Here is a 27,788-nt window from a genome sequence, read left to right as displayed (position 1 = left end):
TTTTCACATTTTATGAATAAGCCAAGATCTCAAATTTGTATCTTCTGACCCCAATACTTTTTTGATTACATATAAGTGGAGTTAAAAAAGTATTTTTTTTGTTGAAATGTAACTTGATTGTATTCATATAGTGCTGTTATACAGCTCCGCAACAGCACCACCTATAGCGAAAACCAAGGTACTGCATCCATCCTTCCGATTAGCAGAGCCAAACCAAGAACGACCTGGTTCTCAATGTCGTGCTGCTATCCCAGCATCCAGTACCTTAACTATTCAACTCCTTTGCTTCGGGGGGCCTCTGCTTGTTTTAAAGCACCCACCACCCAGACATCCTGAGCCAGGACGGGCAGCGCAGGCGGCAGGCGGTGAAGGACTGGGCCGCCACCCGCCAGAGGCTTTGGTGGGTGCTGCAGCGGGGGGGAACCGTTGCCCTGGGCGAGGAGGGGGCCGCAGCTCTGCTCAAGACGGGTAGGGGGCGCCAGAGAGTAAACGTATCCATTTATACGCGGTAAAGCGGCTACGCGGCTGCCTACAGTTCTGCGTGGTATACGTGAGTCAGACGTCTGTCTGGGTCAGACGTCTGTCTGGGTCAGACGTCTGACCCAGACAGACAGACGTCTGACCCAGACAGACGTCTGACTCACGTATACCACGCAGAACTGTAAGCCACTGTATAACCACTCCGTGGTCAACCATGGATCACACCAAACCGCCCACTTATTACCCAACGAGTCACTATCTTAGATGCCACAGCAATAGTGGAACAGTAATTATTTGACAGTTCCGTCATTCAACCATGAGGATTACTTTATAAATGTTACCAGTTAAACACAATTTACTAAAAGGGGTACTCAGTTGTCAACTTCCTAAATGACTACAGTCAGTTCAGCCCATTTTAGGAGTCATAAAAAAGCCATTGCAAATCATAAGATCGATATAATTTCAAATTAACTTTATAAATGGTTGATTCTGACTCATGGCACACCACTGGGGGTCCCTCGCATACCCCCGATGGCAACCGTCCCACAAGCTGGGAACCTCTGATCCAATTGATACCAAACTCCCACACTTGAATGCAGTGACGTCCGTCTGTTGTAGTCCTGGACTGGGAGACGGAGGAGGGTCTGCGTTCCCTCGGAGACGGCTGCCCGCCGGAGCAGCACTGCCACTGCTACAAGAGGCTGATCCCAGACCTGTACTACAACCTGAAGAACGAGCACGCCGCGCGCTACGTGGACCTGATGAAGGGACGGCCGCAGGTCAACACGGCGCTGGCCGCGGCGCATCAGAGGTTCACGGGCCGGGTTTATGATAAGGTACGGAGGCAGAGGACACTCGTGGTGCGACGCTAAAGGCTGCTGTACACCAGGCGACTTTTAAAGGTGGCGGTACACACTACACACTAGGCACTGGCTACACGACTGATCTAGATGATTGTTCTTGGCTTGATGTCGGGTTGGTGGTCAACACTAGGCTCCTGGGAGCATGCGGGGGTACACGCATAAAGACTCCACTGTCTGACACACACACACACACACACACACACACACACACACACACACACACACACACACACACACACACACACACACACACACACACACACACACACACACACACACACACACACACACACACACACACACACACACACACGTCTTTGTGCTGAGACAATAAAAATAATGCCTCAGCTCCTTATATAAAGTGAAATAAAAGTCTGCTTAGCAACATCATTCCGGAACTGCGATCCACCCCCTGCCAGAGATGTGCTGTATCGCCTGTGAGCGCGAGACCAACGGCTGGACGATAGCGTAGCTAATGCCTCCATTCCCCCATCAAGGGGCTTGTCTCTTACCTCTATGCATTTGACCTGTGGCTGCTTTTTTGTCTCGTTTCTCGCCATCAAGCTGCGCCACACCAACATCTACGAGAGGGACGTGGGCTGGGGTCGCAGGGGTCTGGACCCCGAACACAACCGGTCCCACCAGTTCTACACCGAGCGCATCTGCGCCCACTTCAAACGGACGGCCCTCAGCTCCCTCAACAAGTAGGCAGCCTTACAGACGGTCAGCTGGCGGTTCTTTCACCGAGGAGTGAGCGTGGGACAGACACAGCTCTCTCATCACACTCATTATGGGTGTGCTCCTTTATCTACCAGAGCACGTTTGGTAGACATATCTTCACTAGTTTATTCTGCTACCTGTGTCATATGGGTAGCAGACCCATAATCAGGTCTGCCCTACGATGAAGTCTCTGTGAAAACGTTGCATTCTAAAACATATGCCAACACAATGACTTAGGCGCCAAAGGCTTCAGACCAAAACAGTTCATTCAAATAGTAACGTTCAACTTGTCCAAGTCCCAACCGAAATACCCATCAAAATTCACAAATACATAATCTCTTCAAAAATGCCAAAAGAAACTCAAAACCTCAGCAGAATGTAAAAAAAACAAAGTATCTGCTCATTAAGAATGGTCTGGCTAATCCTCCAAAATAGTAATCTGCATAGCGAGAGGAAAAAGTAAAAGTATCCAAACAGGTTGAACTCACCGTTCAGGAGAGGAGATGGGAAAGTTTGAAGCAAGTCAATGCCACTCAGTAGATAGAAGCGCAAAGGGATGATTCTAGGGAACACTCCACAACACACACAAGCTGGAGAATCCATTAAGATCACTTTGAAGTAAAGGTGCTGGCAAAACCATTCCCTGTTCCAACCACACTCACTTCCTACTTGAATCTCCCTCCACTTGGAATGTCCTGTTAGCTCCGCCCCCAGCTCCTCCCAGAGTCATGTGACTTTAAGTGTGAACAATCAACAACCAGCAACATCTATCAATACCATCAGGTTAACCATCGTAATGTCAAACCTAAATATTTATTTTGGTGCGCCACATATCGCTGTGTCCCACAAAAACGCCAAATACTAAAGCATCAACACATTTGGATGAAATATCCACACCATAGAGGTTAAAGGCTGCGTATGCGGCATTCTGTGATCTCCGTCCGCCAGAGCCATGGTGGTGAGCCAGGCCCGGGAGCCCTTTGACGTGGTCAGGAGGAAAGAGGTGAAGCGCCGGCTGTGGGAAGAGGTCCAGTACCACAGAGACCACCGGGACGCCCTGTAAGTGGACCCGCTCTGACCACGGGTCACCATCTGTCTCCACTGCACTGTGGTTCGCTCCCTCAAAGGGGAAGTCTCTTAGAACCGTTCTCTACTCATGCAGTAGTAACGGAGGTTCATTTAAAACACGGCAGCCGTTATCGTTTTGTTCTCTTGCACATAAATGCATTAATCTGTTTTCAGAGGGGCCGCATGTTAGATACGAGAGTAGTAAATAGCGAGAGAAGTTAAAGAGCAGAAACGTCCCCTCGAAGTGTTGCATTTCACGTACCTGTGATTGATAGGCAAGATGGATTCCCCAAACCAATCACAAAAGAGATGCCCTGATTGGTCAGAGATGAGCCGGGAGCAGTTTAAAATCGCATCATGCATTTCCCTCCATCATACCCCACAGTAGGCCTTCTCTAACAAATAACACAACGAATAAAGCTCTTGAACTTTACTTACCGCACCTTTTACCCAGTTTAAATATTAAGTATATAGACAATGAGAACCACTCCTTATAACCTCCTAGGCTTTGATAAGACTCCAGTATGCTAACGGCTTGGTGTGGTGACCCTTCTCAGAGCCAGGAAGTGCCTGTTGAGGCAGGACTTCCTGTCTGAGGTACAGAGGGCCGCCGCAGAGACCGCGGGGCGAGGGCCCCTGCTGCTGCTGGGAGCTCCTGGTTCGGGGAAGAGCTGCGTCCTGGCCAGGGCCTCACAGCTACTCTGCACTCGTCTACCTGGGTGAGCCCCCCCCCCCCCCATCATCATCGTCAATCTGGATAAAGACAGATTGATAGAATTCTCTATCATCTCTCTATGCCGTATTTTCGGGTATTAGTTCACCATAACATGCTGCATTATATTATATGTTTTTATATATTCAATTATCATGTATTTTCTGCCTTATATTGTTTTGTATTTGATTCTCATTTAAATTATAAAATAAACATATTTTTTCTTTAGATTTTCTGCAACTGCTATCCTTTTTGCCGTCACACCCTTATTTCCTGTCCTGGGAATCAATAATATTTTAATATTATAAATGATATGCTCACAGATACACTGTATATACAAACATACGGTGCGTTCCACAAGGTGTCCCTGAAAACCCCTCCCCCTCCTCCCCCCTCCTGTCCCGTTGGTCTCAGAGCCGTGGAGGTCGTGTGTTTCATCGGCCTCACCGGCGAGAGCAGGAACATCCGCCTGGTCCTGCAGAGTCTGTGTCTCCAGCTGGCCCAGGCCTACGCTGCCCCTCACAGCCAGCTCTCTACGGTACCCGGGGGTTCATACCCTAGTAAACATCCGTCACCGGTTCAGTGTGGATGTGGTGCTGATGCCTGCACTACTCACAACCCCCGGACTTCATCACTGTGCAACGTTCAGATCAATAGTTCATATCGAAATGAATGTGTCATAATCCCACGATCTGAGTGGATAGGTTCTAGTTATATCTTATGTACATGTCTATGAATATTATTTTCTGCAATTCAAATGTTTACATTTGACTGCATTACTGTACCTCGATGAAGTACTTACCTTCCCTGGAACCTGCTTACAGAAAACACAACTATAATTCATTCAAGTAGCTGGTGTCGGTTGGGCCTCTTGCTAGCTTAGTCCAAGGATGCAATGAAAGCTCTGACGGCAGTAGGCAGGAAGTACCTCCAGTGTCACTCTCCGTGGGGAGGAGGGTCTGTCCTTGAGGCCTGGCCTTGACTCAGCCAGGGTAATAATAATAATAATAATACATTTAATTTAGAGGCGCCTTTCAAGACACCCAAGGTCACCTTACAGAGCATATAGTCATCATTCAAAACTATGTAAAACAGACTAGGAATAAAAGGAAAACGGAGGTTAAACATGAATAATAATAATAATTAATAACACTCAAAGACGCCTAAAGTGAAGGGGGGACCTCACTAACCACCACCAATATGTAGCACCCACTTGGGTGATGCACGGCAGCCAATCGGTGCCAGAACGCTCACTACACACCAGCTTGAGGTGGAGAGTTAGGGATGAGGTAGACCTCAGCCAGGGTAGACCTGGTGCTCCTCCCCCAGCCCACGCCCTCTGCTACCCCACTACCACACCTCTCCTCTGTGTGCAGGGCCTCCCCCAGCTTAGGGCTGAGTTCCTCTCCCTGCTGGGCAGAGGGTCCGCCGCCAGACCCCCGGTGCTGCTGCTGGACGGCCTGGACGAGCTGTCGGAGGAGGAGCGCGCTGCGGACCTGTCCTGGCTGGAAGGGCCCCTGCCCCCCCACGCCCACCTCCTCCTGTCGGCCGCCGCCGGCTCGGCCGCCGCCGTCGCCGCCCTGCAGGTCGGCGAGGGGGCGATAATTACGATCGTATGAGTAGAATAGAATGCATCACCATCACCATCCCCACAATTTGAATAATATGATGTTAATGTAATTATTATAATCGTAACAATAATGTAAGGTTAATATCAGTTTGGCTCTAACATAACTGATGGGTAACTTGAGGCAAAAGTTTGGTCCTTATTGTTAGGGCTGAGGTTGGGATCTATTAATCCAGTTTGGCAACAATCGCTTTTTGGTATTTATTTATTTTCAATAGTAGAACGCAGCCACAAAGCCAAATTCAAATTATTCAAATTCTAATTATTTGAATAATAGATCATAAATAATAGCCGAATAAGTGTTATCTTTACACAGTGATGATGATGTTCGCACGTTTCCGAACACCGACGACAACAAAAGCGTCAAACCCGAGTCGCTCGTCAAACCTCCGTCGGTGTCTGTTCCTCAGGGGTCTCCCCACGCCGCCGTGCTGACCATCCCCCCCCTCAGCGGCCCCGACATCCAGACAGGCCTGGGGCGCGGGCTGCGGGCGTGCGGCCGGCGTCTCCGCGGCGACCAGTGGAAGCTGCTCCTGGCGGCCTGCGAGTCCTGCCCCGCCCCCCTCTACCTGGAGGCCGCGCTCTGGGAGTGCCGCCTCTGGACGTCCTACTGCGGCGGCGGGCCCCTGGCGGCCCCCCTGGAGGGCCTCTACCTGGGCCTGCTGGCCCGGCTGGAGAGGGAGCACGGGGGGCAGCTGGTGAGGCGCGTGGGCGCGCTCATGGCCGTCTCGCGGGGAGGATGCGAGGAAGAGGTCGGTTATATGGATGTTAAAAACAGCTTGTTGATATCGGTCGAGAAATGTCAAAAAATTGAATTGGTTTTATCAATGGAAAAACCGCAGCTCCCCTGTTTGCTTTCATCTGTTTACAGATCAGCATTAATATTATCATCTCTCCACCTCAGGAGTTACTAGGCCTGTTGGCCAAAGACAGAAAGGTCCTCCAGGAGATAGCCTCGTCCCGCTCCTCCACGACCAGCCCTTCCCGGGTGCCCTACATCCTGTGGGCCCGGCTAAAGCGTGCGCTGGGCCCCCACCTCAGCGAGGTCCGGACGGACGGGACGTGGGTGTACCGCTGGAGCCACTCCGCCCTGCGCCGCGTCTGCGCCGACCGCTACCTCAAGACGGAGGACTCCCGCAAGGCCGCGCACGCCGACTACGCCGGGTACTACGGCGAGAGAACGCGCCACGCCGCCACGTTCCAGCCGCTGGCGTGGCGGCGGGGGGCGGGGCACGAAGAGGAGGAGGAGGAGGAGGGGGAGGGGGATGAGGGCAAGGGAGAGGGCGTGGCCGAGAGCCGGGTGTTCAACCTGAGGAAGCTCCACGGCCTGCCGTTCCACCTGGTGCGCTCGGGGCAGATCGTGCCCTTCATGACGCAGTGCGTGTTCCGCTATGACTTCCTGCTGCATAAGCTGCAGGGCCTGTCGGTCCTGGACGTGGAGGAGGAGCTGAAGTACGCCGTGCTGCCCGACAAGTGAGTCCACGGGTGGGAGGTCCTTCACCGCTACCTGCTGGGTCCCCTGGAACACAAAGGTTCACGTCATAGGGGATGGAAAACTGGGTCTGATTCCATGTGATTGAATTGATGGGATCAATTCTTGATTGAGAATTTAACCCCCCCCCCCCCGCAGGGAAAAGGACCAGAACAAAGGACTTGAACACCGATTGGCAAAGATAGGCTTTTAAATAAAAGTAGGCCACTTACAAGCTCACTGAATTAAACAGTTGATGCGTTATTGTAAGGGATTGACTTGCGAAATGGAGGACCCAGTCTTTTGGACTTCCTCTCTCCATCCCTAGATTTACAGCTTTCCATGATTCTGAATTCCCTCCACAATGGACTGAGTGCGTGTCCTTTCTGTCGCCAGGGTGATTGCCGATGTGGAGGTCCTAGCTGGGGCGCTGGCGCTGTCCCGTGCAGTGTTGGAGGAGGACCCCTGTCAACTGGCCTCCCAGATCATAGGACGCCTGGGTCAAATACTGGCTGAAGACAAACCAGTGGCCCCAGGTACAACATCACAACCCCGGTTTGTTATGGCGGACGTCAGGGCATTTGATGGGAGACCTGACGAATTTCCCATCTAGGGTCAATGAAGTAGTGTCGTATCGTACCCACTCCTGACCTGAAGATGCGTCTGTGTTTCATTGAGACAGGTGACCCACTGAAGTTCAGCTACCTCCACGCCCTGCTGAGTCAGTGTGCCCACTCCTCTCTGCCGGTCCTGGTGCCCTCCTACGCCTGCCTTCTGCCCCCTGGTGGCCTCACACACCACCTCCTGGCAGGTAAACACCCCCAAGACTGTGGATGGACGTGAGTTTGAGACGGTTTAAGCGTTAATAGTTCGACCGTTCTGCCCAAGAACACGGTACGCAATCCCGTCCATTGTTTTGTGGTTTAGACACATCCCCCAGCGTCTAGTCTGAGTAAATAAGTTGGAGTATACAAGTCCATGGATTCCATCCATGTTTTTATCAACTCCAAACAAATTTGGATGAAAAAGTGACTGGGCAATGATCAGGGGCCAAAATCGACACCTAGCCACCAGCCAATGGCAGTTAAGATTCAGCCATGTGGCATGTAAGAAATATCTGGCCGCTGTTTGAAAACAATTGCTGGCCCAGTCGATTTTTCCACCCTGGCAGATGAAAGACATTGTGATTGTTAATTCTGGACCCTGGGTATGATGAGTGAAATTGGTATAACGGACTGCTTAGGATTTGGCTCCAATACTTCGGCCCCCCCCCTGTAGTCACTCCTGCACCCCCCCATCACAGGTCACTCGTCCCCCATCACGGCCCTGGGAGGGGGGCGGGGGGCCTCGGTGGCGGTCTCTTGCGCGGCGGACGGAGACATCCATCTGTGGGACCTGGAGAAGAGAGGCGTGGTCAGGACCCTGGGGGGCGTGGCGGCCGACCACCTGACCCTGGGGCTGGACGACAGCGTGCTCGTCGTCTGCACGGGACAGAGCCTGCAGGTCGACAGTTTATTCTGATGGGTTTTTAAAAAGGCGTTGTAGGTACGATTCTGGCGTTGTGAAGACAGCAAGAGACTGCCCGCGTCAAAGTAACATCGCCAATTTTGGCTAATGTTTGGGGGAGTGATAACTTTTATATACACACACACATTTATGCTAACTGACACTGTCTTGTGACCAACCAGGTGAGAGAAATAGAAACTGGGCGGGTCATGTACTCCGAGGAGGACTCGGTGGACGTTCCCATAGTGACCACCACGTGTGAGGGACAGCTGCTTGTGGCGTTCTACGACGGAAGTCGTCTTGTCAAGGTTGTGGTAGCGCCGTCGTAGATTATTCAACACCATAGCTACTACTCCTACAATGCCTAGTACTACTACTGCTACTTTAACTCAACCACTACTGCTACTTTAACATTACAACTACTGCTACTTTAACATTACCACTACTGCTACTTAGACATTACCACTGCTTTACCATTACCACTACTGCTACTTTAACATTACCACTGCTTTACCATTACCCCTACTGCTACTTTAACATTACCACTGCTTTACCATTACCCCTACTTTAACATTACCACTGCTTTACCATTACCCCTACTTTAACATTACCACTGCTTTACCATTACCCCTACTTTAACATTACCACTGCTTTACCATTACCCCTACTGCTACTTTAACATTACCACTGCTTTACCATTACCCCTACTGCTACTTTAACATTAGGAGTGGCTGCGCTGAGGGTGGCTTTGGGGTGACGGTGGGCTGCTCCTGTGTTCTCTAGGTGTTTGACTGAGGGTGGATTTGGGGTGACGGTGGGCTGCTCTTGTGTTCTCTAGGTGTTTGACTGAGGGTGGATTTGGGGTGACGGTGGGCTGCTCTTGTGTTCTCTAGGTGTTTGACCTGGCCGCATCGTGCTCCCTGCTGTGCTGTTTCCACATAGAGCTGGAGGCCCAGGCCATTCACAAGGACCGCTCCATCGTCCTGTCCAGCAACTCCTTCAGGGATTATGTCCTCTTCGCCTACAGGTCAGAAAAAAAACAAAAAAACAGGTCAGTACATTCATTAAATACAATGAATGTACTTCATTTTCATAACATTTAGTTGGCTCACAGAGTGAGCGCTTAAACACACACACACACACAAAAAAGGTGTTTGGTCGGGATATGCTCCTTCGCGCTAGCGCGGAGAAGTAAATAATAATAACGACCAGGGCCTTGGTCAATCTTGTATCACCGCCAATCCAATGTTCCAATATTTACAATATGGGAGTTACAAGATTCCCCCCTGAGTGACCTTGTCCTTAAACCACACCAAACGCTTCCAACACCGTCATCCACTATTAAAGGGAGAGCCTGCTTCTCCGGTGCCGGCCGTGTAACGCTGCACCCGCGGGTGATTTGTTTGGGTGATGGCTTAATGGGACGCCGATGAAGGGCGGTGTCCAGCGACGTCACGCGTGTCTCCATCCGATGTGCACGATGCCGGGGGGTATTTAAGGAGGTACGCTACACTGCTCAAGCCCCCTTTGTGTAGTGTAGTGTTAGTGTGTGTCCCGTGTAAAGCCTGGAACAACGTCAAACTGAGCTCATGTTACAGAAGGTGTCTCCACGTACACACTCCCGAAATAATAATTTAAAATATGATCCTTGAATGTAGATAACGTTGAAGCAAAGCAAAGCCTTCCATTAAAACAAGCAATGACAATGACATTAACAATGAACTAATTCATTAACTAGTTAATTCATTGATTAACAACAATGCCATGTGCCATGTGGACAGAGTCCTACAAATTGCTACCCATCTCTGAGGTTTCGTTCGCCCGTTTGGAGAATGTGGTGTCAAACCCGGGCCTCACAGAGAGGGCGCTTCTTTAAGAGTCTTTCTTAATGAGTGACAGACCGGGGTTCAAAGATACCAGCATGGAAATGATATCGCAAAGGCAGTAGAGAGGTGTTGATATCAAGACCGTGATCTCACGTGATCGTTACCCAAGCTGGTAATACTGTCCACCGCACACAGGTTTGCAATTGTGATCACCTCTTTATCAATATTAATTGGAACCAGGACACCGTATTAACTATAAATAATAAGGCCAACACATCTTGTTCCCTCTCGTCCTTTTATTATTTATAAGCAATACGTGTTCCATCTTTTCATTTATTAATTATCAGTAGGTTAATATAAGTCACAGAATATTTACATATTAGTTTGTTTTCTTAGTTTGTTAATATAACACTAACTTTATATGAATAAAGTACAATTATTGTGGGCTTATTATTAATATGTGTATCATATTGGTGATATTGACCCTATCCAGCCTTCAAATTATAGCCTCTCTCTCTCTCTCTCTCTCTCTCTCTCTCTCTCTCTCTCTCTCTCTCTCTCTCTCTCTCTCTCTCTCTCTCTCTCTCTCTCTCTCTCAGATCAGGGACCCAGGCGGCGGTGCTCAGTGCCAGGGGAGGGCAGGTCAGTGCCGTGCTGTCGGCGCAGCACGCCGCTGCCTCCATACAGGCCGTGGACATGACCTCCCAGTACCTGCTCCTCTTCTGCAGGTCCTACCCCCCCCCCCCCCCCCCCACCCACACACACACACACACACACACATCCCTACCACTTCTGCGTCCGTCCCGATCCACCAACGCGTGAAGCTGCGCTACGTACGAGTAAATCATGAGCATGAGTTATGGGCACGCTACTAAATGAGATGTATCGGGGCGAGTTATGCTTTGAGGTCCGATACCACAGGACTGGTTTTCGTTGTATCCATGTGTGCGACTGTGATTGTTTTGCCGTTCGTTCAGTTTAAAATCAGACAGACATTCAATTTGTGTTACCTTTCAACCATGATTTGCTCAGGTTCTTACGATCAACAAACATTATCTTTAAGTCTCAAGCGTTCTATCTGTAGAACGCTTGCCGAAGCATAATATACTACTCAAACTAACGCAAACATGTTGGCCTGATGTCTCAGTCGGTGACTATTGGTCGGGGGTAGTGTGAAACCATACATAAACAGTATATACATTGAACAAATATCTGCTCGAGTCTCAGAAAATGTTCAGAAACGACCCCTCGTTCTCGCCCTCTGACCGCACACCCATCAGGTACCCGTACAAGAGAGACGGCGAGATCCTCCACATCGAGCTCTTCAGCGCCTCCTCCTTCCTGTACCTGCGCTCCATCCTCGGCTGCGGCCAGGACCCCGTCTCCCAGGTGGCCGTGAACCGCGCGGGGACGCACGCCGTGGGCTTCTGCCCGTCCGACCGCACGGGCGTCACCGAGGTGGTGACCTGGAACCTGGAGACCGAGGACCACAAGCACGTGGCCCGCATGGCCGGAGCGCTGGCCACGGGTCAGTGAGCACCCCGGTTTGCGCGGTGCACGGCTTTGGTCTTTGTCCGTATTCGTGGCGTACTCTTGGGGAAGGTCGGATCGGGGTCGTCCAGGTGTGAGTGTGATCAGAGCTACAAGCCGTTTTGCAACGCTGCCTCTTCTGACATCACAAGTGGGCGTGTCCACCTAGATGTGTGACGGATAGATGAGCAACGTTTGCTACAGTCCACTGGGTGGGCTGGTAGACTGATCTGTCCAGGACATCTCTAGGTGGACACGCCCCCACTTGTGATGTCAGAAGAGGCCGATTTTCAAAACGTCTTGTAGCGGCTAATCACACTCACACCTGGTCGTATGTCATATGTCACCTTTAAACTGATATACTGGGTAAGATGTTGCATAAACATAATGAATATTTGTAACTATAGTTATAAAGTGATGCAAAAGCTGGGATACTACACATTCAATTGAAATCGGAAATCTGAAAAGATGTGTTTGAAATAAGATCCTAGTATCTTGGTGTTTGCCGTGTCCGTCTGTCTGACATGCGGTCCACCTGAACCCAAAGGTCTGTGTGGGAACCTGCGCTGCTGTGTGGGCGTGTGCGCCGGAGAGAGGCACCTGAGGCTGTGGGACTTCTCATCCCGGATCAACGACCAGAGCCTCACCTACAACGTGCACAAGCCCCGCAGCGACGGCACCAGGGAGGTCGTTCACACGGGCGGATCCCCAAGGTGGGCGGAAAGGCACACGCCTCAGACAGACTGTACGATTGTGGTTATTCTTTCTTCTTGCTGTGTGCATGGCAAGACAGCAGCTTCCAAGTCCCATCCTGCATCCAGCCAGATGTTTAGTGAGCACGTTCTGCAGGGGGTTCTCATCTCACGACGGAATGGGGTGCTTCACATATTTGTTGTTGTTGTCATGTTGTCATGTTCTCATGACTGGGGAATACAACGAGTAGGAGAGTGGATATTGTGCTGCGATTGATTCTGGATATCACCACAATTCGTGACCCTCCAAGAGCCTACATGTCGGGTGACATTGGCCCACTGGTTTTGGACGGAAAGAAAATCGTAGTTTGTGTGCGCATCCCCTGCCAGGACAGGGAACAGGAGAACCGACGGAGGCACCGACACCACCTCTAACACAACAGCCATCCATCCCCCCCCCTCCCCTGTTCTCCTGCCGCCCTAACGGGTCTGATCGGTCGCTCCCTGCTGGCAGATACGCGGTCTGCCATTCCCTGAGGGCGGGCACCGTGTCCGTGTGGAACCTGGCCCGCCGCCGCCGCCGCCGCGCGGGACGTCCCGTCCGCCTGGAGCACAGCCTCTACGGGACCACCGACGTGGCGCTGACCCACGGCCTCAGGCTGTACATCCTGACGGGCCGCGGCACCACCACCTTCACCGACACGCCCACGCCCGTGTTCCAGGTCAGCCGCGCGGCAGCCTGGCGCCCGCGTCGCGCCGCGGTGTTTGTTTGTTTTTTTTTAGAGTTGGCGCGGTAATCGCCTTTCAAGACGTGAACTAGCAAAGTAAGGGCTTGTGAACAGCTTTTTTTAATTCTTTCAGGGTAGGGAAACCCCCGAGATAAGTCACGTAAAGTTGCTGGTGTTGTGGAATACCAAAATGGATAAAGTTCTTAAATTGGGATATAGTTTGTGAAACACAAAAAGTTGAATTACTCTGTAAGTCTTTTCCTATTGGCTGCGCCCTCACTCGGGCGCTGCCTTCATGTCGATAGCCGACGCCCCTTCACACTGGCTCCGAGGAAACCCAAACGTGTCGGTAACTTAACAACAGGGGGTTCACTCAAACGCGCGCGTGTGTGCTTTCCAGACGCTCTTGATATACGATCTGGTGAAGAAGAGTTACCTGAGGAGGAAGACGGGGCTCTACGTGGTCCCCTGTCTGCAGCAGGAGTACAGCCTCCTGGAGGAGGGACGGGTGCTCCTGGGCCTGTCGGAGACCAGGTGAGACCAGGGGAACACACACACACACACACACACACACACACACACACCCATGGCTGAGCTGGCAGGTGACCCCGTGCCCCGATACCACACGTCAATTGGTTAACGGGGAGATGCAATGAAAAACTGGGGGCGTTCTGTTGACATTTAAATCTCTTTTGTTAGAAAAGGTCAAAGGATTTGCGTACTACAAACGAGTGTGTAGCACTCATTTAGTAACGGAATTGCTTCGGATTCATTTAATCGCCAATTACTAATTGCCTAATAGAAGTCCACCAAACCAGGATTTCACTTACCCTTGTTTGAGTGGCAGGTGAAATCCTGTGGCTCATTACAACCACAGCAATGGGTTTAGGACCCGCCTCCTCACCATCAAATGCTGCCATCGCTGCAGATCTCATACTGGGTGCGTCCCCCCCTTCAAAACCAGAAGGGTTTTCAGGAGGTTGTGGGCCGTGTTGCAGGGATCACCTGATTCTGTGGGATCTGGAGTCCGGCTACATCAAGGAGCGGATCAAACCCTCCCGCAAGGAGTCCCTTCTCTCCGGCGGCGTCTCGGGAGAGCCACAGCCTCCGGCCACAGCCACCAAAGAGAAAACAAGTTAGTTTGTTCAAAAGGACACAACCCTCCATAAGCTATGAGCGAAGGGAAGGTCTCTGTGAGATGATCTGTTCTGGTTGACTGCGCCTCCCTCCGGAGGAATTCGATTTTAGACCGCCTCAGACCTATTTCCGACCAACCAGGGCATCTCTTTCTCTGGTTCGGGGAATCCACCTGCCCTCTAAATCACGAGCTGTGCTGTGATTGAGTGTGCGGTTTGGCATCATTGCCATGCGAGCCGACGTCACGTTGTCACATTTGGGGTTCAATTGTGGAGGACAGCACACAGATTTGGACAGTCAGAGAAGCATCACCAGCATCAAACCTCAGCAATCTGAAAGGAAGAGTGATTTATGTATAGAATTGATATGATTGATTGATGTAATTATCAATGTTTTCTCCTTTCTTTCATCGTCTTCACCGTTTTCTATTTTTTTCTCTGCCGTCACATAAATCCTCATCTAACTCCCTTCACTCATACCCAAAAAGAATCCGTGCCTCCCAGAATATTGAACACATCTATTAGACTTCTGAAATGTTGAAATCTAATCCGTGTCATTTGTCGGCCACACAAAGTGAAACAGTAAAAGTGTGTGCGTTACGCGGATGGTTCCTCTTCTTCAGTGATGCCGTGGGACTTCAGGACGGAGAGCCGGTCCTCCAGGGGCAGGCGGCAGGAGCGGGAGGCCCGGCGGGAGAGAGAGGAGCAGAGCCGGATCGACAGGGAGAAGTACAACGCCATCGACCAGTACCTCCTCAGCGGGGACAAGCAGGTTCACAGGCCGTTTCTAATCGGGCTGAGTTCGTGTCGTGTTTGATGCACAGCAACACTGATATTTATCTTTCCCTTTTTGTTTCAACGTAATGGACACAGTTGCTCATGACTTTCATTGATTCATGCAATCAATAATTTAATATTTTTACGTTTTATTTAACGTATTTCTCAATATATTTTTCTCTCTCTAGTGTTGTCAGCGCTTTCTGAAAGTTGCTATTTTTTATTTCTCTCTTTAAAGTTGACGTCGCTTTTTCTACGTTGCTATTTATCTCCCCCTCTCGACCCAGGTGGTGCTGTGCTCCTACTTCGGCCACCACCTCAACGTCTTTGCCATGGCGTCCCAGCAGCACGTCCACACCCTGGAGGACAGGGCGTCCCAGCTGAGCCTCCGGACGGCGGCCCTGACCCAGTCCGGCGGCTACCTGGTGCTGAGCCACTACAGTCAGACCCAGCGCGTCCCCTACGTCACTCTGTGGGACCTGCGGAAGGGCACCGTGAGTGGCCCCGGTTCTTTAAGTGAAGATCAAGCCGCCAACACAACTGGGTCGTGGAAACGCGGTGTCCGTCTTCCTGGACAACAATGACATCTAGCGGCCAATCTTGGTCTTGTTTTTTTGTTTTTTTTCTTTAGGTGAGAAAGAGGCTGAGAAACGAGCCTGGCGTTTGCTGTTTAGCGGTCACGGACAACGCCAGCAGAGTTGCCTTCGGGGTCGCAGATAGTAACAAGTAAAGTATATCCCATAACTTCCCCAAACAGTTACCAGTGAACGCATTGAAGTTACCAGTGAACGCCAGGAGTTTTTCTTTGCATTTGACTGGTCTTTTGTTAGTAAAGCACCGTGTATCTGTCTGCAGACTGAAGGTTTGGGACCCTTTCAAACGAAAACACAAGTGTATCTCTGGCTACGGGGACCTGAAGTTCAGCGTGTCGAGCCGGCTTCATATGACCGAGGGCGGAGCCAAAGCGTTTCTGCTTTCAGGTGAGAAAATGGGAAACGAAAGAGACGGTTAAAAGGTCAATGGCTAAGCAACGAAAATGATATTTTCGTAATTCGGTGGCTTTGGACAGCTATTTATTAAATGGGTTTATTAAATGTATTAGATAACTGTTATTGTGTCCATACCATGGTATTCATACAGCTATTGTGCAGAAATTAAACACTTTAATTCCTCAATCTCACTTGAAATTTGGATAAACCAGAAGGAATAAGTGTAAATGTCAAACTCAAGCAATAAAAATAAAAGTAAATTGTAAGGAATGCCCACTGTTCTGGGCTAGGATTGTTTAGAGATGACAATTGACCCTGGTTTTAAATAGTCAGTTTGAGATTATAATTGACTGAGTTTGCTTTTGTTTGTTGTTTAACCACCAAGACAAGATCAGCCTGTGGGATCTGGACCGTGGGAGCGTCGTGTCCGTGTTCTCACCCGACGCCCGCATCCAGTGTGTGTCGCCTCTGGGTGGCGGGCTACTGCTGGGCCTCAGCCAGAGTCCCTCCCTCATCAGCCTCAGACTAACATCACCGTCCGTCGCCACGGCAACCAGAGACGAAGGGGATCTGTTTGGAGAGTCAAGCAGCAGTGAGGACGAGGACAACTAAACTTTAAGGGCAGTTTTTCAAATATTAATTTTAAGCTAAATAAACCGGACCACAGAAAGAAAAGGAGAAAAAATATGGTTTGTAATGCGTACCACGACACCTTCAGTGGAAAACACTTGAATGGAGACCTGTGTGGATTCAGGTGACCATTCTGCGAACACTTGTATCGCTGTCTGTGCAGTACATCTGGCGGAGGTCAGCCTTGTGCAAGACAAAATAGACACTGGCTCAGGTCAGACATTGGAGTCCCAATTCAAAATGTTATTCATATTAATATGTTCATGTTAAGCAGGGAACCAAAAGCCATGGTCCGTTGAGAGCATGTGTGATGTATTTTGTTAATATTATTTTCAATGTTAAACTTTGCAACTGTGACAAATCGTTTCTTTCAACTCTAATAAAGAATCCAGAGCCTGAATGTTGGAGTGTACCATGCACTTGTTGTACAATTTTTAACTTGGGTGATGTTGATGTAAAACGGTGCAAATATACTCACTTTGGACATGAAGATGGAGTGTTAGGGTTGTGGTGGGGCTGCTTAGACACATCGGTGGCGTTCTTGGGACAGAAACTGCCGGAGTAGATTCGAGAGACCCCTTCACTCAGAATACCAGAGAAAACCAGAAACATTCACTGTATAGAGCTAGGGCCTGACTTTAGGCTATTGGCCCAACGATCGCTCAGCAAAATGAGAAACACGAGGACGACAGAGGTTTGAGGTTATTCAGTTCAAAGAGGATGTGAAAGGCTCCATCTTGCCCTCTCCAAGCACCTGATTGTAGATTTGCACAACGGAGTCATTGCTTCTTGTTTTTGATTATATCAGTAGTCTGGGTGATTTAGACCACAGGAGTCAAATGGGTTCACTCACAATATTAGTGTTATTAGTAGTCGTAATTTAATAGTGTTGAAAAGACATTTGTAGCAATGGGATTTGGGGATTGATTACAAATGAAAGCCAGGTGTGACTGCAAACCATGTAAAAACGATGCAAAGGAAACTCAATGTTATCACCACCTTTGCCTAGTGGGGAAAGAAACAGTGAAACGTTTGCTCACTCGTCTGTTTAACTTTGTTTTAATGTGCTTATTTTTGTATATATATATATCATTATGTTGTACAAAAAAAACAGTGAAATCAAGGGAGTGCTTAACAATACGAACAAGGTCCAAAGAGAGGTGTAGAGCTCCTCTAGGGTCTTAATGCTGACCCCTCAGACACGTCACACACAAACGCTTATTTTCCGAGAATCATGCGGGCCTCCAGCATCCTTGATCAGGCTGAGAGACGTTCAGAAGGGTTTCAATGGATTCAGGAATGACCCGTTCAGACGTTCCAATAAAAAATAACTCATTAGAGACATGGAAAGACATTGCTTTGTATTAAACTAGAGTGTTTTCTACAACAATCGCAAACCAAAACGGATACACATTTTGCTCATTCACACTGAGAACCAGAATGTTTCACGGAACAAATAAAAAACAAAACAAGGCAATGGCTGTCCCTGACTGAGGAAATGTCACAACAACAACAACAACAACAACAACATGATGACCTCTCCGTTGACTATAAAACCAAGCTATAGCCAGCCAGCGATGACCACCAGTGATGTAACCGTACAACACTAACTAACAAGTCCTTTGACGGAGGGGGGGGGACGGAGGGGGGGTAAGCACCAGTACATAAGAGTCCTCGACGGGTCTGTCGCACATTCACGGGCCGAGGCAGGGAAGGAGCGCCGCTGAGCTACCTCGACCGTCGGTCCTTTCTGTTCTTGTCCAGGCTTTTGTCCATTGTCTTTTCGCTGTCCCCCCGGCACTTGGGACAGTACCACTTGCCCTTGGGCTTGTAGGTGAGGCCCACGCAGGAGAAGTGGAACCACTCGATGGGACACTGCTCGTTGTCGCAGCCGATCATCTCGCCGTAGGACACCTGCTCGCACAGGCAGTAGGTGGGCTCGTTGGGGTCGATGGCGAAGTCCACGGGCGACGCGTCGCGCTCCTGCTTGGCCTTGCGCTTCTTCTTCTTCGCCGACTTGGACTTCTTCTCGCGGGGCTGCGAGCTCGGAGGCTCGTCCGCCGGGTCGTCCGCCAGCGAGCCGTTGGCCGAATTGTGGCACGAGTCCCGGCTCTCGCTGTTGCGCTGGCGCCGGGGCCGGCGGGCGGACGAGCGCTCGGGCGGCGCCGGGGGCTCCTGGGGGGGGGGCCCGGAGCGCCTCTCGACCGCGGCGGGGGGCCGCTCCGACTCGGCGGGCTCCTGGAGGCACTGGGAGTGGCTGTCCATCTGCCGCGAGCGGTTCTCCACCAGCTCGGTCATCTGGGTGACCACGTGGATCTTCTCATCGCCCAGCTCCTGGCTGAGGATGAGCGCGCGCTGCAGCTGCCCCTGGAGCCGCTTGCGTTGGGCGGCGTCCTGCTCGCCCTTGTAGCGCTCAAACACGTCGTCGACCTCCTGGAGCACCTCTGCAAAAAATACCCAACAAAACCAATGGATTTAACATTTTAAAAAACACAATGCCAATTTCTACTTTTTGCAAAACATACAGTAACATTGATTAGAAAATAAAGGGTAATGATGAGACAATAGAAAAGCAATTGGACTGCGTCTGTGTGTATGGCTGTCAGGGTATTTCAGAGGTTCTCGTTCATGTCTGGAGCTCGGTCAGTGTGTATCCGCTGTAAACTCAGGGAGGAGGAAAATCTGCTCTTCCGCATTGAAGGGCGGGGCATACGTCTCCAGGAAGTGACGAATAACAAATGTTCATTGGATCGCCTCAAAGAAAAGAATAATCCGGCTGTGCAGTCGATAGTCGACGTAGTTGAACGGAGAATAAAGACTGACAAAATCGACAAAGTACATATACATAAAACCGTGTAGTGGTCAAAGATGCCAGTACATATGACCAGAGTGCATGCAAAATGGACTACAACTGTCCTGCCTTCGACCACAAGCGTCCATGAACTGGGATGAACGCCCTCCGACAACCCGATTCATAAAATAAAATAACGCAAAACCATACGTGCAAAACATACAATTTCAGCACGCAATAACATAATGTTTCTTCGAGGGAGAAAGTTTGAAGGGCCACATGCTGCGTATATATACACATATACATCTTGAAAAACGATAACAACGCGAAAACAAATGGCTGTTCTGCACTGTCGCGTTCAAAACAAGTTGTTTACCGACGTCGGTCTGGCTCTTATTTGCGGTAATTCAGTCCGTACATTGCCTATTTCTAACAGATAAAGTCAGTCAGAGCTATAGGCGAGCGGGGGTTCTGGCGGTGGGGTTTGCAAAATGGTTAGACACAAGCCACACCATTTCTGCACATCGACTCAGAAGACGATTGCAAGTTAACACATCGAAACAGAAACATTGTGGTTGGTAGAAAAGGGCAATGTCTTACCTTGATACTTTGAATCTATTTCGCGTAACAGAGAAACATTTCTTTGTATGTCCAGAGGAAGGGACTCAACACATTCCAGATAATCCTCCACATAGTTGATCAATTGTTGGGATTTCTCCGCATTTGGATAGTGGTGGTGGCCTAACATCGTTCCTACGATGCATAGAGGCACTAGATTGATATATCAAGGAATCGAACAAATGTGGTGTTGAATGCTCTGCTTATCGACTTTCGTGCTTACTGGGCAGTTCCAAGCAGCAGTTCACTTCAAACAAAACTGACGCCACTGCGCATGTGCAAACATGTTCCTTTTATGGTAATGCACCGTTGTTGCCTGTTGTATCGTACAGTGGGCGTGGTCCCATGCCTCCTCGCATTATGATTGGTTTACAGATTTCCCGGGAAAATAACCACCAAACATATCCAACACAAGATGTACAGTACAGTGAATGAATCGGACAGAATAATATAATGTAGGCCTAACCGTCCTAAGAAGAATTAACAGCTAATGAATTACTTCATTGCTAACAAGGCCACTATGGGCGAATGCCAGCATGAGATTTGTGGCCAACCTTTGTATTAGCCCAAAATGCTTTGCAAAGCGAGATAAACCCTTTTACACTTTAATGTGTTTGTGACCTAAAACTTGGTGTATTGCAATTTTACGTTACCAGAAAGCACGTGCATACAATGAATGTGTTTAAAAGTGATGGTAACTCTAATTCAGTTTTCAAACAAACTTACATCTTAAGAAGGGGAGATGCGAGTGTCCAAAGTAAATGAAAGCCATATAGATTATATTTTGTTGTGGTCTGGTTCTGCTTTACTCACCATAAATGTGTCTCCTCTACCTGCTTTTTGAGGATGGCAAAATAAAAACATTTAACTACGACGGTTTAATAGTGTCAGAACAAAAGTTATAGTAGTAGGCCTACCCGGAGAAACGAGGGACGACTTAGGGAGGAAGGGAGATATGATTAGTCTCAAATTAACCATAATATCGGTTAAAGACGAGTCTTTCTGGTATAGTCCCATGGCAGGGGATTCGCTCGGCTCTGAGGTGGTTTAATTAAACACAAGCTATATTTTGATGTTTTTTTATGCACTCAGACACCTTATTAATATTAAAAGTGCTAGTCTATATATCGAAAAATGTTGTACAATTAAGAATATTATTAGTTGTAAGTCAATATTTACATTGCGCAGAAGCAGAAGACTTCCAAACTGCTATCATTAGACAATTATTGAGATGCTTAAGTTCGAGACTAGAGACACTTTTAAGATACAGCTCATGCAATGTAGTGGAATGACAAGCACTGTAACCGTTATCACACACAGAGGACCAGGGCCATTTTTGGTACTGAACGTATTTGATCTGACTGAAAAAGTTTCAGTTTGTTCTCCCCTTGGATTCTCCTCTTGTACATGTTTGGTTCAGCTAGCAGGACCTTTATTATGAAACGCGATTGAACCGGATATGATACGATGATTTAGAACTGGACCGAGGCATGATAATATATAGCAGGGCATGAGGAATAAACTTACTAACCTAAAGTCACTCGCAGACATTACGCTTAGGCTACTTAGTGGTTTATGCATACATAATACAATACATTACTGTACTGAAATGTAGGTTTAATAAAAAATTAATTGTGCAGGTTTGTAATAACAGTCGTAGTAGGCTATTATGTGTAATGTGTTGCCATCAAAAGGCAGGAAACGCGCTATGCAGCGTGCGCATTTAGGCAAGGGAGGGGGGGGGGGGGGGTGCATGTCTGTCGGGGGTCAGAACTCGATCCAGCAGTTCATGGGTTGGTCTGTGAGCGTGGTCTGTGTCTTTTCACATCTTACAATGCCTCGCCATTTTCCTCCGTATAGGCCTACAATAAAGTTTTGCATTGTTACGTTCAGTAAACGACGGTGGCCCCCTCACATTTATATTTATTTTGGATTATTTCCCCCCCATTTGTTACGACAAATCCATTTCAACAACAAGCATTGGAATGTTTGTTTTTTTAATATATAAACAAAAACAGCCACCTAGCCACCCCAATAGACAAAAAAAAACGTAACTCACATACTATTCACAAATTGAGTTATAGGCTCACAAGTTGGGTGAGCGGTCATTTAGATATAGCCTAGTTAAGGGTAAGGTCATCTATCTGTTTGGTTTCATTTACTGTTAAATGGCGGAATCAGGTTGTCCTATGACACGTTTGCTCAGCAAACGTTCACATGCACCATAGGCCTATTTTAGTTTCGTTTCGTTTCCTGGATTTTACAAAAGCTCAGCACAGCCTGCTTCCACATTGAGTTGCGTGCAGTCTCTTGAGCGAGTCGTGTGTGACACTTCACTCTCAGCAACGGTTAGTCGGCCTGATCTCCAGCCACCATGAAGTGCGGACTTTTGTTTTTGGTTGTTTTGTGCACTGCTGCTTCGGGTAAGTCACATTCACATTAAATAAAAACTTCTAAGTAAATTAGGATTGTATGGTGTTAGACTTCTGTGAGGTCATTTTAATATAACCATGTTCAGAGCTTATAATAATATACCTATACGCTTGATTGACTGCATGTGGAGTAAGGCTCCTATAGGAAAGCACGCAACTCGACATTGAACGGTTTATGTCGAGCAGGCATGAGACCGCTTGATGAGTTTGGTTGAAGGTGTTAGGTTTCGTAGTTTTCACAGTAGCCTGTGTGACTTCCCGTTTTTCTATTGACTTTAAAATGCTGACAATAATCCTATCTGTTTGAAACGTGCGTGATGGCGTTTAGCGAGTTTCCTTTACTGATAAATACGAATTCCAGGCTCAAATCTGTCATAAAGTCATACGTTCCACTTTTACTCGATGCTTTATGAAAGCATTTCTGAACGTGGGTTACGTGTACCCCTTGGGGTTGTTTGAGGAGGTGCAGGGGGTACTTAGTAAATGTAAAAAAGTTAACCTTTGTTGTTTCAATTTGGGAAATTAACAATTGTAAAATAATTCCACCTTCATATAATTAGTCGAATCAGAATACTGCCACTTGATGTGTGTGATTTAAAGGGTGGTAAATATTCCCAATGAAGGACCAAAAAATAAGTGAACGACAAGCCCAATGTGTCTCTCTAAGCGAAGTATTTGTAACATCCATTCCATTTACGTATTCTCAAAAACATGACGCTATTTAATAATGTCATCGTTTGGCCCTCCCTATTCAGAATGTTTTGTGCTGGTGAAAGGGGTAGGCTGGAAAAATATCTTAGAGGGTTACATTATTAAATATAGTTTGAGAACAATTTCTTTAAAACACAGAGCATACCGTTAGTTAAGCCCAAGCCTAGGACACTTAACCTTAGTTAATTGTCTTATCTTACAGTTGCTGAGGACTTTATAAAAAGCAGCCCTCCTGCCCCGGCGATCGCTGAGTTCCAGTTCAGCACTCCTCAAGTGGGGGCCGAAGAGTTGGCAAACACAATGGAGCAGAAGAAGAAGACAACTAAACGGCACACCACGAAACCAAAGCCAATCACCACGACAACGATACAGCCAAACACCACGACAACGGAAAAGCCCACCACAACGTCTGCACAGACCACCACAACGACTGCAAAGCCCACCACAACGACTGCAAAGCCCACCACAACGACCGCAAAGCCCACCACAACAACTTCAAAGCCCACCACAACCACTGGGAAGCCCACCACAACCACTGGGAAGCCCACCACAACGACTGCAAAGCCCACCCCAACGACTGCAAAGCCCACCACAACGACTGCAAAGCCCACCACAACGACTGCAAAGCCCACCACAATGACCGCAAAGCCCACCACAACGACCGCAAAGCCCACCACAACGACTGCAAAGCCCACCACAACGACCGCAAAGCCCACCACAACCACTGGGAAGCCCACCACCACCGTCAAACCGTTGCCTCCCACACCAACACCTTCTGCCCACTTGATCATGGGAAAATACAACATCACCAAAAACGGCTCCATATGTCAGCTGGCTCAAATGGCTTTACAGATCCGCCTGGTGTCTGACAAGGTAAAGTAGCACACACTTTCTTTCCAAACGTTGCACCTAGCTCAACCCGCACCAGGGATCCACCCTTGCAACTCGGGGCGGCTATCACTATCTCTGAAAGTGCACCAACAACTGCAAACTCCACCAGAACCGCCGTCACACCTATGTCACCTAGATATCGTATCGTAACAGAGAATAATCCTGATTCTAAAGTCTGCTACCAAGAGCTTCATGAGAGTCGTAATGTTCTGATGTTTCGGCAGAACCAACATTTATTAAGTTCTTAACCGCAATCCTACTTTCTGCTTCCTATTTGATACGTTATAAAAATAACCTGTTTCTCTCTTTCTACATCAAGGTCAACGGAACCTTTATTGTTCAGCCAGTCCTGACGAATACAACCTCTTCAGCTTGTCAGGAAAAAACTGCCTCTCTTAACATTACCTTTGGGGAAGGGTTCATATTGTTCATATACGAGAAGGTAACTATGGCCTATCAATAACGGAAATGAAGTCTGTAACAATGACAATAAATGTTGTATTAGTGGCAGATAACTTCTACCATTTTTAACCTTGATATTCGTACGTTGAGTGTGAAAGTGTGAAAAGGTTTTATTTTATTGCCAGGGTGTTAATATTTAATACAATGAAAGATAACCATTCAGCAATGTAGGTACTTTCATAAGGGAACCCTCCATACAAATTTAAGGTAGTGGTCATGTATTGTTGAGAATACTAGTCACTAACATGTGACATGGAAACTTCCTGTCTGTGGTATCTATCTGTGGTTGTGCATCACATTCCACGTGAGCTTTCTTGGGTCAAATCACAAGACTTGACCATGATAACCAGATTTTTTTATTGCAATGTCAACATCCATGTCAAAAAAAAAAAAGCAAACGCTTTCACTGTTAACTCATTAACCCGTGTCTTCTTATCTGTTTTCTTTCCAGAACACCACCGGAAATAGCGTCTATGTGAAGGAACTGTCCTTCAGCCTCTTCTACCCCTTCGGCCCAGCAGGTAAGCAAACTCCACCTGCCCCGCCCTAAGCCGCATGTGACCAGAGAGCACCCTGGTCACAGCCAGGTGACTGGCTGGTGTCTGTCGTAAGGCTGGTGGCCTATGTTTGACATAGTATGTTTACAGCCAGTTAATGATTGACAAAATTGTCAGACTACTTGTGATCGAGTCGAATCGGGAGGATCAGCTGTCGGCCCCTTCGGGCTCCCGGTCGCTATGGCACAACACTAACCGATATCAATGTGTGAGCGGAGAAACACTCCCAAACTAGATCCATTCACACTCGACAACAAGTTCCCTTGCGGGACCGACATAAACATTTTTTGTTGTTTATTAATAGATCCGATGACACTCCCTGCTGAGCTCTGTTCGTTGTCAAGCAGACAAACGAGTCAGACACAATAATGGGATCAGACCATTAGACACTTTGCCACCACACTGTTGTTGACTGTGCTTTTCGGGGCCTCTTTCAGCTGTCAAGTACTCCCAGCGCAACGATTCCCTGCATCTGTTCGCTGCCCAGGTGGGTCACTCCTACTCCTGTAGGAACGAGTCCATCTACATGGGCAAGGGACTCTACCTGGACGTCAATCAAGACCGGATGCAGGCCTTCAACTTCACCAAAAGCAATGAGTTTGGCGTTTGTACGTTTTCCAAATCTAAATGTTTCTCTTTTTGCACAAACGCTCGGGTACACTAGAGGAGCAGCAAGCAGACATAGCAGACATGTGATCTTACAGCAGGGTAGGATTGAGGCATCTACTTTGCAGCCTAACATCCTGGTTCTGAGCACAGACAAATGAGGAAATAAGGACTGAGTAAGAAGAAGAAAAACAACCATTCATAAGGATTACTTTTGTTATCTTGGGGATAATAGAGAACATGAGAAACACAACACAAATCAAGGAAATGATTTGTTTAAGTGTAAGGGAACAATAGTGTGTAATTATGGCTAATTGTTCGGGTTCCTTATTTACTTACCATCCTTATCTGACCACACCTGCCCCTGTGTATCAGAATCAGAAAGGTTTTGAGACAAGAAATACAGGGATTTATTTTGGTCCAACTGCAAAGAAAAAAACAGCCGCATGAAATAAGGTGCAAAGATGACAAAAACGCAAAAGATAAGACAACCACGAAATGGCACCGCAAAAAAACAACAGTTAGAGAAAACGGGGGGAGGAGCTAGGATCATCTAACGTATGCGTGCGTCTCCCTGTGTGTTTCAGCCGACCCCTGCCCGGCGGACGTCCCCACTTACAGCGTGGCCATCGCTGTGGGGGTCATCCTCCTGGTACTCATCATCGTGGTGGTGGTGGCCTACGTAGTGGGCAGAAGAAGGAGAGCCAACGGCTATCAGGCACTTTGAGCTTGACCCCGTCCGGAGTGGCTATGCTATATGCTATATCAAACTGCTCTGAACAAAGGCTACGCAATTATTATTATCTAATTGGCTACGTTTGGTGACTGTTGACGAGGTGGGGTCAATAGTTAGACGTAGTTCCAGAAGTAAGCGTTGCATATGTGTGTGATGTGTCCACTTTTTCGACAACATCGTGGATCATAACGTCCTAGTTTTTCTACAATGCTCCCCCTTAGTGGCATAATGGAGCATCATTACGTCCTCACCAATCACTGCTGGATGACCGAAATACGCAAACGCACACTCTGACACGGTTTCATCTATTTCAAAATGTCCAGCTGCAAATCTTTTTGAGTGGTTGATTGTTTTGTTGTGATAGAATGTTGTGCTTTGATATCCAAAATAGAGTCATATAATTTGAGCAGGGACAATGTGCTTGTGATTAAAAAGGGAATAATGTAACGCATGGTTTGTGTTAAGGGAACATCATTTCTTCGCGAAACCTTATTGCACTGAGATTAATGCTCATAACAAGCAGCCAGTGTCTGAATGTAGCTTAATGTGAAAACGAATGTGCATCTGCTAATTCTGCCTGTCTTTATTACTGTACAAACCACGAAACACATTATTATTTTAAAAGTGCACTTTTGTTGCTATGTTATGTCCTAGATTTCATCCATGAGTCCAGCTTTTCACGAAATAAATCACTTTAGGCCACTGACCATTTTGTAATATGTCTTTCCCACTGATAAAGACCATTTATATACAGCCTCCCGTAATCATTTTTAATAAAAGTACTCAGTCTGATTGCGTGTTTTTCTATCTGAAAAATGCATACATGAAACACTTTTTTCTGAATATTACCACCCACTTCCCCAACCCCCTCCAATCAAAGCCCGTCTATGGAGAGCCTTGTCACTCTATTGAGCCCCATTCCTTCGAACTTGGTTGCAGTTCCATTAGAATTCCACTGGGGACGATCTCTTTCACCTACTTATAAGCTACTTACATATCGCAGATTTTATTGTAGATTCTAGCATTCTGCTAACGAAAGCTGATTGGTCAGGGACAGACTTGCGACTGATGCTTGATGGCATCTAAAGCTGAAGCAGAATCAGAAACATTATCTTAAGGAGGACTTTCCGTCGAAGTTAATTGTTATATATTATATGTATATATATATATAGTATATTATATATATTATATATATAATATATGCTTAAGTGGCAAAGTGACTCAGAACT

At 47.9% G+C, this 27,788-nt stretch overlaps 4 protein-coding genes across 6 annotated transcripts; 3 read left to right on the top strand and 1 right to left on the bottom strand.

The window, feature by feature from the left end:
* Window positions 1-4,265: 4,265 nt before the first annotated feature.
* Window positions 4,266-27,351, top strand: cd68 (CD68 molecule). 3 transcript variants are annotated; one of them, XM_060035777.1, is made up of 7 exons: window positions 4,266-4,276; window positions 22,494-22,587; window positions 23,510-24,180; window positions 24,518-24,640; window positions 25,112-25,181; window positions 25,655-25,825; window positions 26,411-27,351. In XM_060035777.1, the coding sequence occupies exons 2-7, from the start codon at window positions 22,539-22,541 to the stop codon at window positions 26,548-26,550; spliced, it is 1,224 nt and encodes a 407-aa protein (XP_059891760.1). In that variant the 5' UTR covers window positions 4,266-4,276; window positions 22,494-22,538; the 3' UTR covers window positions 26,551-27,351. The 3 variants fall into 3 exon arrangements, with proteins under 3 accessions (XP_059891760.1, XP_059891761.1, XP_059891759.1); XM_060035778.1 differs by lacking the exon at window positions 4,266-4,276 and having other exon boundaries at window positions 22,426-22,587; window positions 23,510-23,676; window positions 23,743-24,180; XM_060035776.1 differs by lacking the exon at window positions 4,266-4,276 and having other exon boundaries at window positions 22,426-22,587.
* LOC132445744 (NACHT domain- and WD repeat-containing protein 1) lies at window positions 6,716-8,462 on the top strand. Its single transcript, XM_060035860.1, has 4 exons — window positions 6,716-6,943; window positions 7,338-7,477; window positions 7,624-7,752; window positions 8,245-8,462. The coding sequence occupies exons 1-4, from the start codon at window positions 6,840-6,842 to the stop codon at window positions 8,460-8,462; spliced, it is 591 nt and encodes a 196-aa protein (XP_059891843.1). The 5' UTR covers window positions 6,716-6,839.
* si:ch211-212k18.6 (uncharacterized) lies at window positions 12,826-17,155 on the top strand. The gene is made up of 8 exons (XM_060035786.1): window positions 12,826-13,217; window positions 13,624-13,757; window positions 14,222-14,358; window positions 14,983-15,131; window positions 15,424-15,630; window positions 15,768-15,862; window positions 15,992-16,116; window positions 16,511-17,155. Coding segments are annotated over exons 3-8 (804 nt in total). The 5' UTR covers window positions 12,826-13,217; window positions 13,624-13,757; window positions 14,222-14,357; the 3' UTR covers window positions 16,738-17,155.
* Window positions 17,799-20,444, bottom strand: ing2 (inhibitor of growth family, member 2). The gene is made up of 2 exons (XM_060035785.1): window positions 20,147-20,444; window positions 17,799-19,199 (listed from the first exon to the last, which is right to left on the bottom strand). Exons 1-2 carry the CDS (start codon window positions 20,292-20,294, stop codon window positions 18,484-18,486), a joined length of 864 nt encoding a protein of 287 aa, XP_059891768.1. The 5' UTR covers window positions 20,295-20,444; the 3' UTR covers window positions 17,799-18,483.
* Window positions 27,352-27,788: the final 437 nt, after the last annotated feature.

Source organism: Gadus macrocephalus, chromosome 17, assembly GCF_031168955.1.
Source record: "Gadus macrocephalus chromosome 17, ASM3116895v1".
NCBI lineage: Eukaryota > Metazoa > Chordata > Actinopteri > Gadiformes > Gadidae > Gadus > Gadus macrocephalus.
This window is presented reverse-complemented; position numbering and strand designations above follow the sequence as displayed.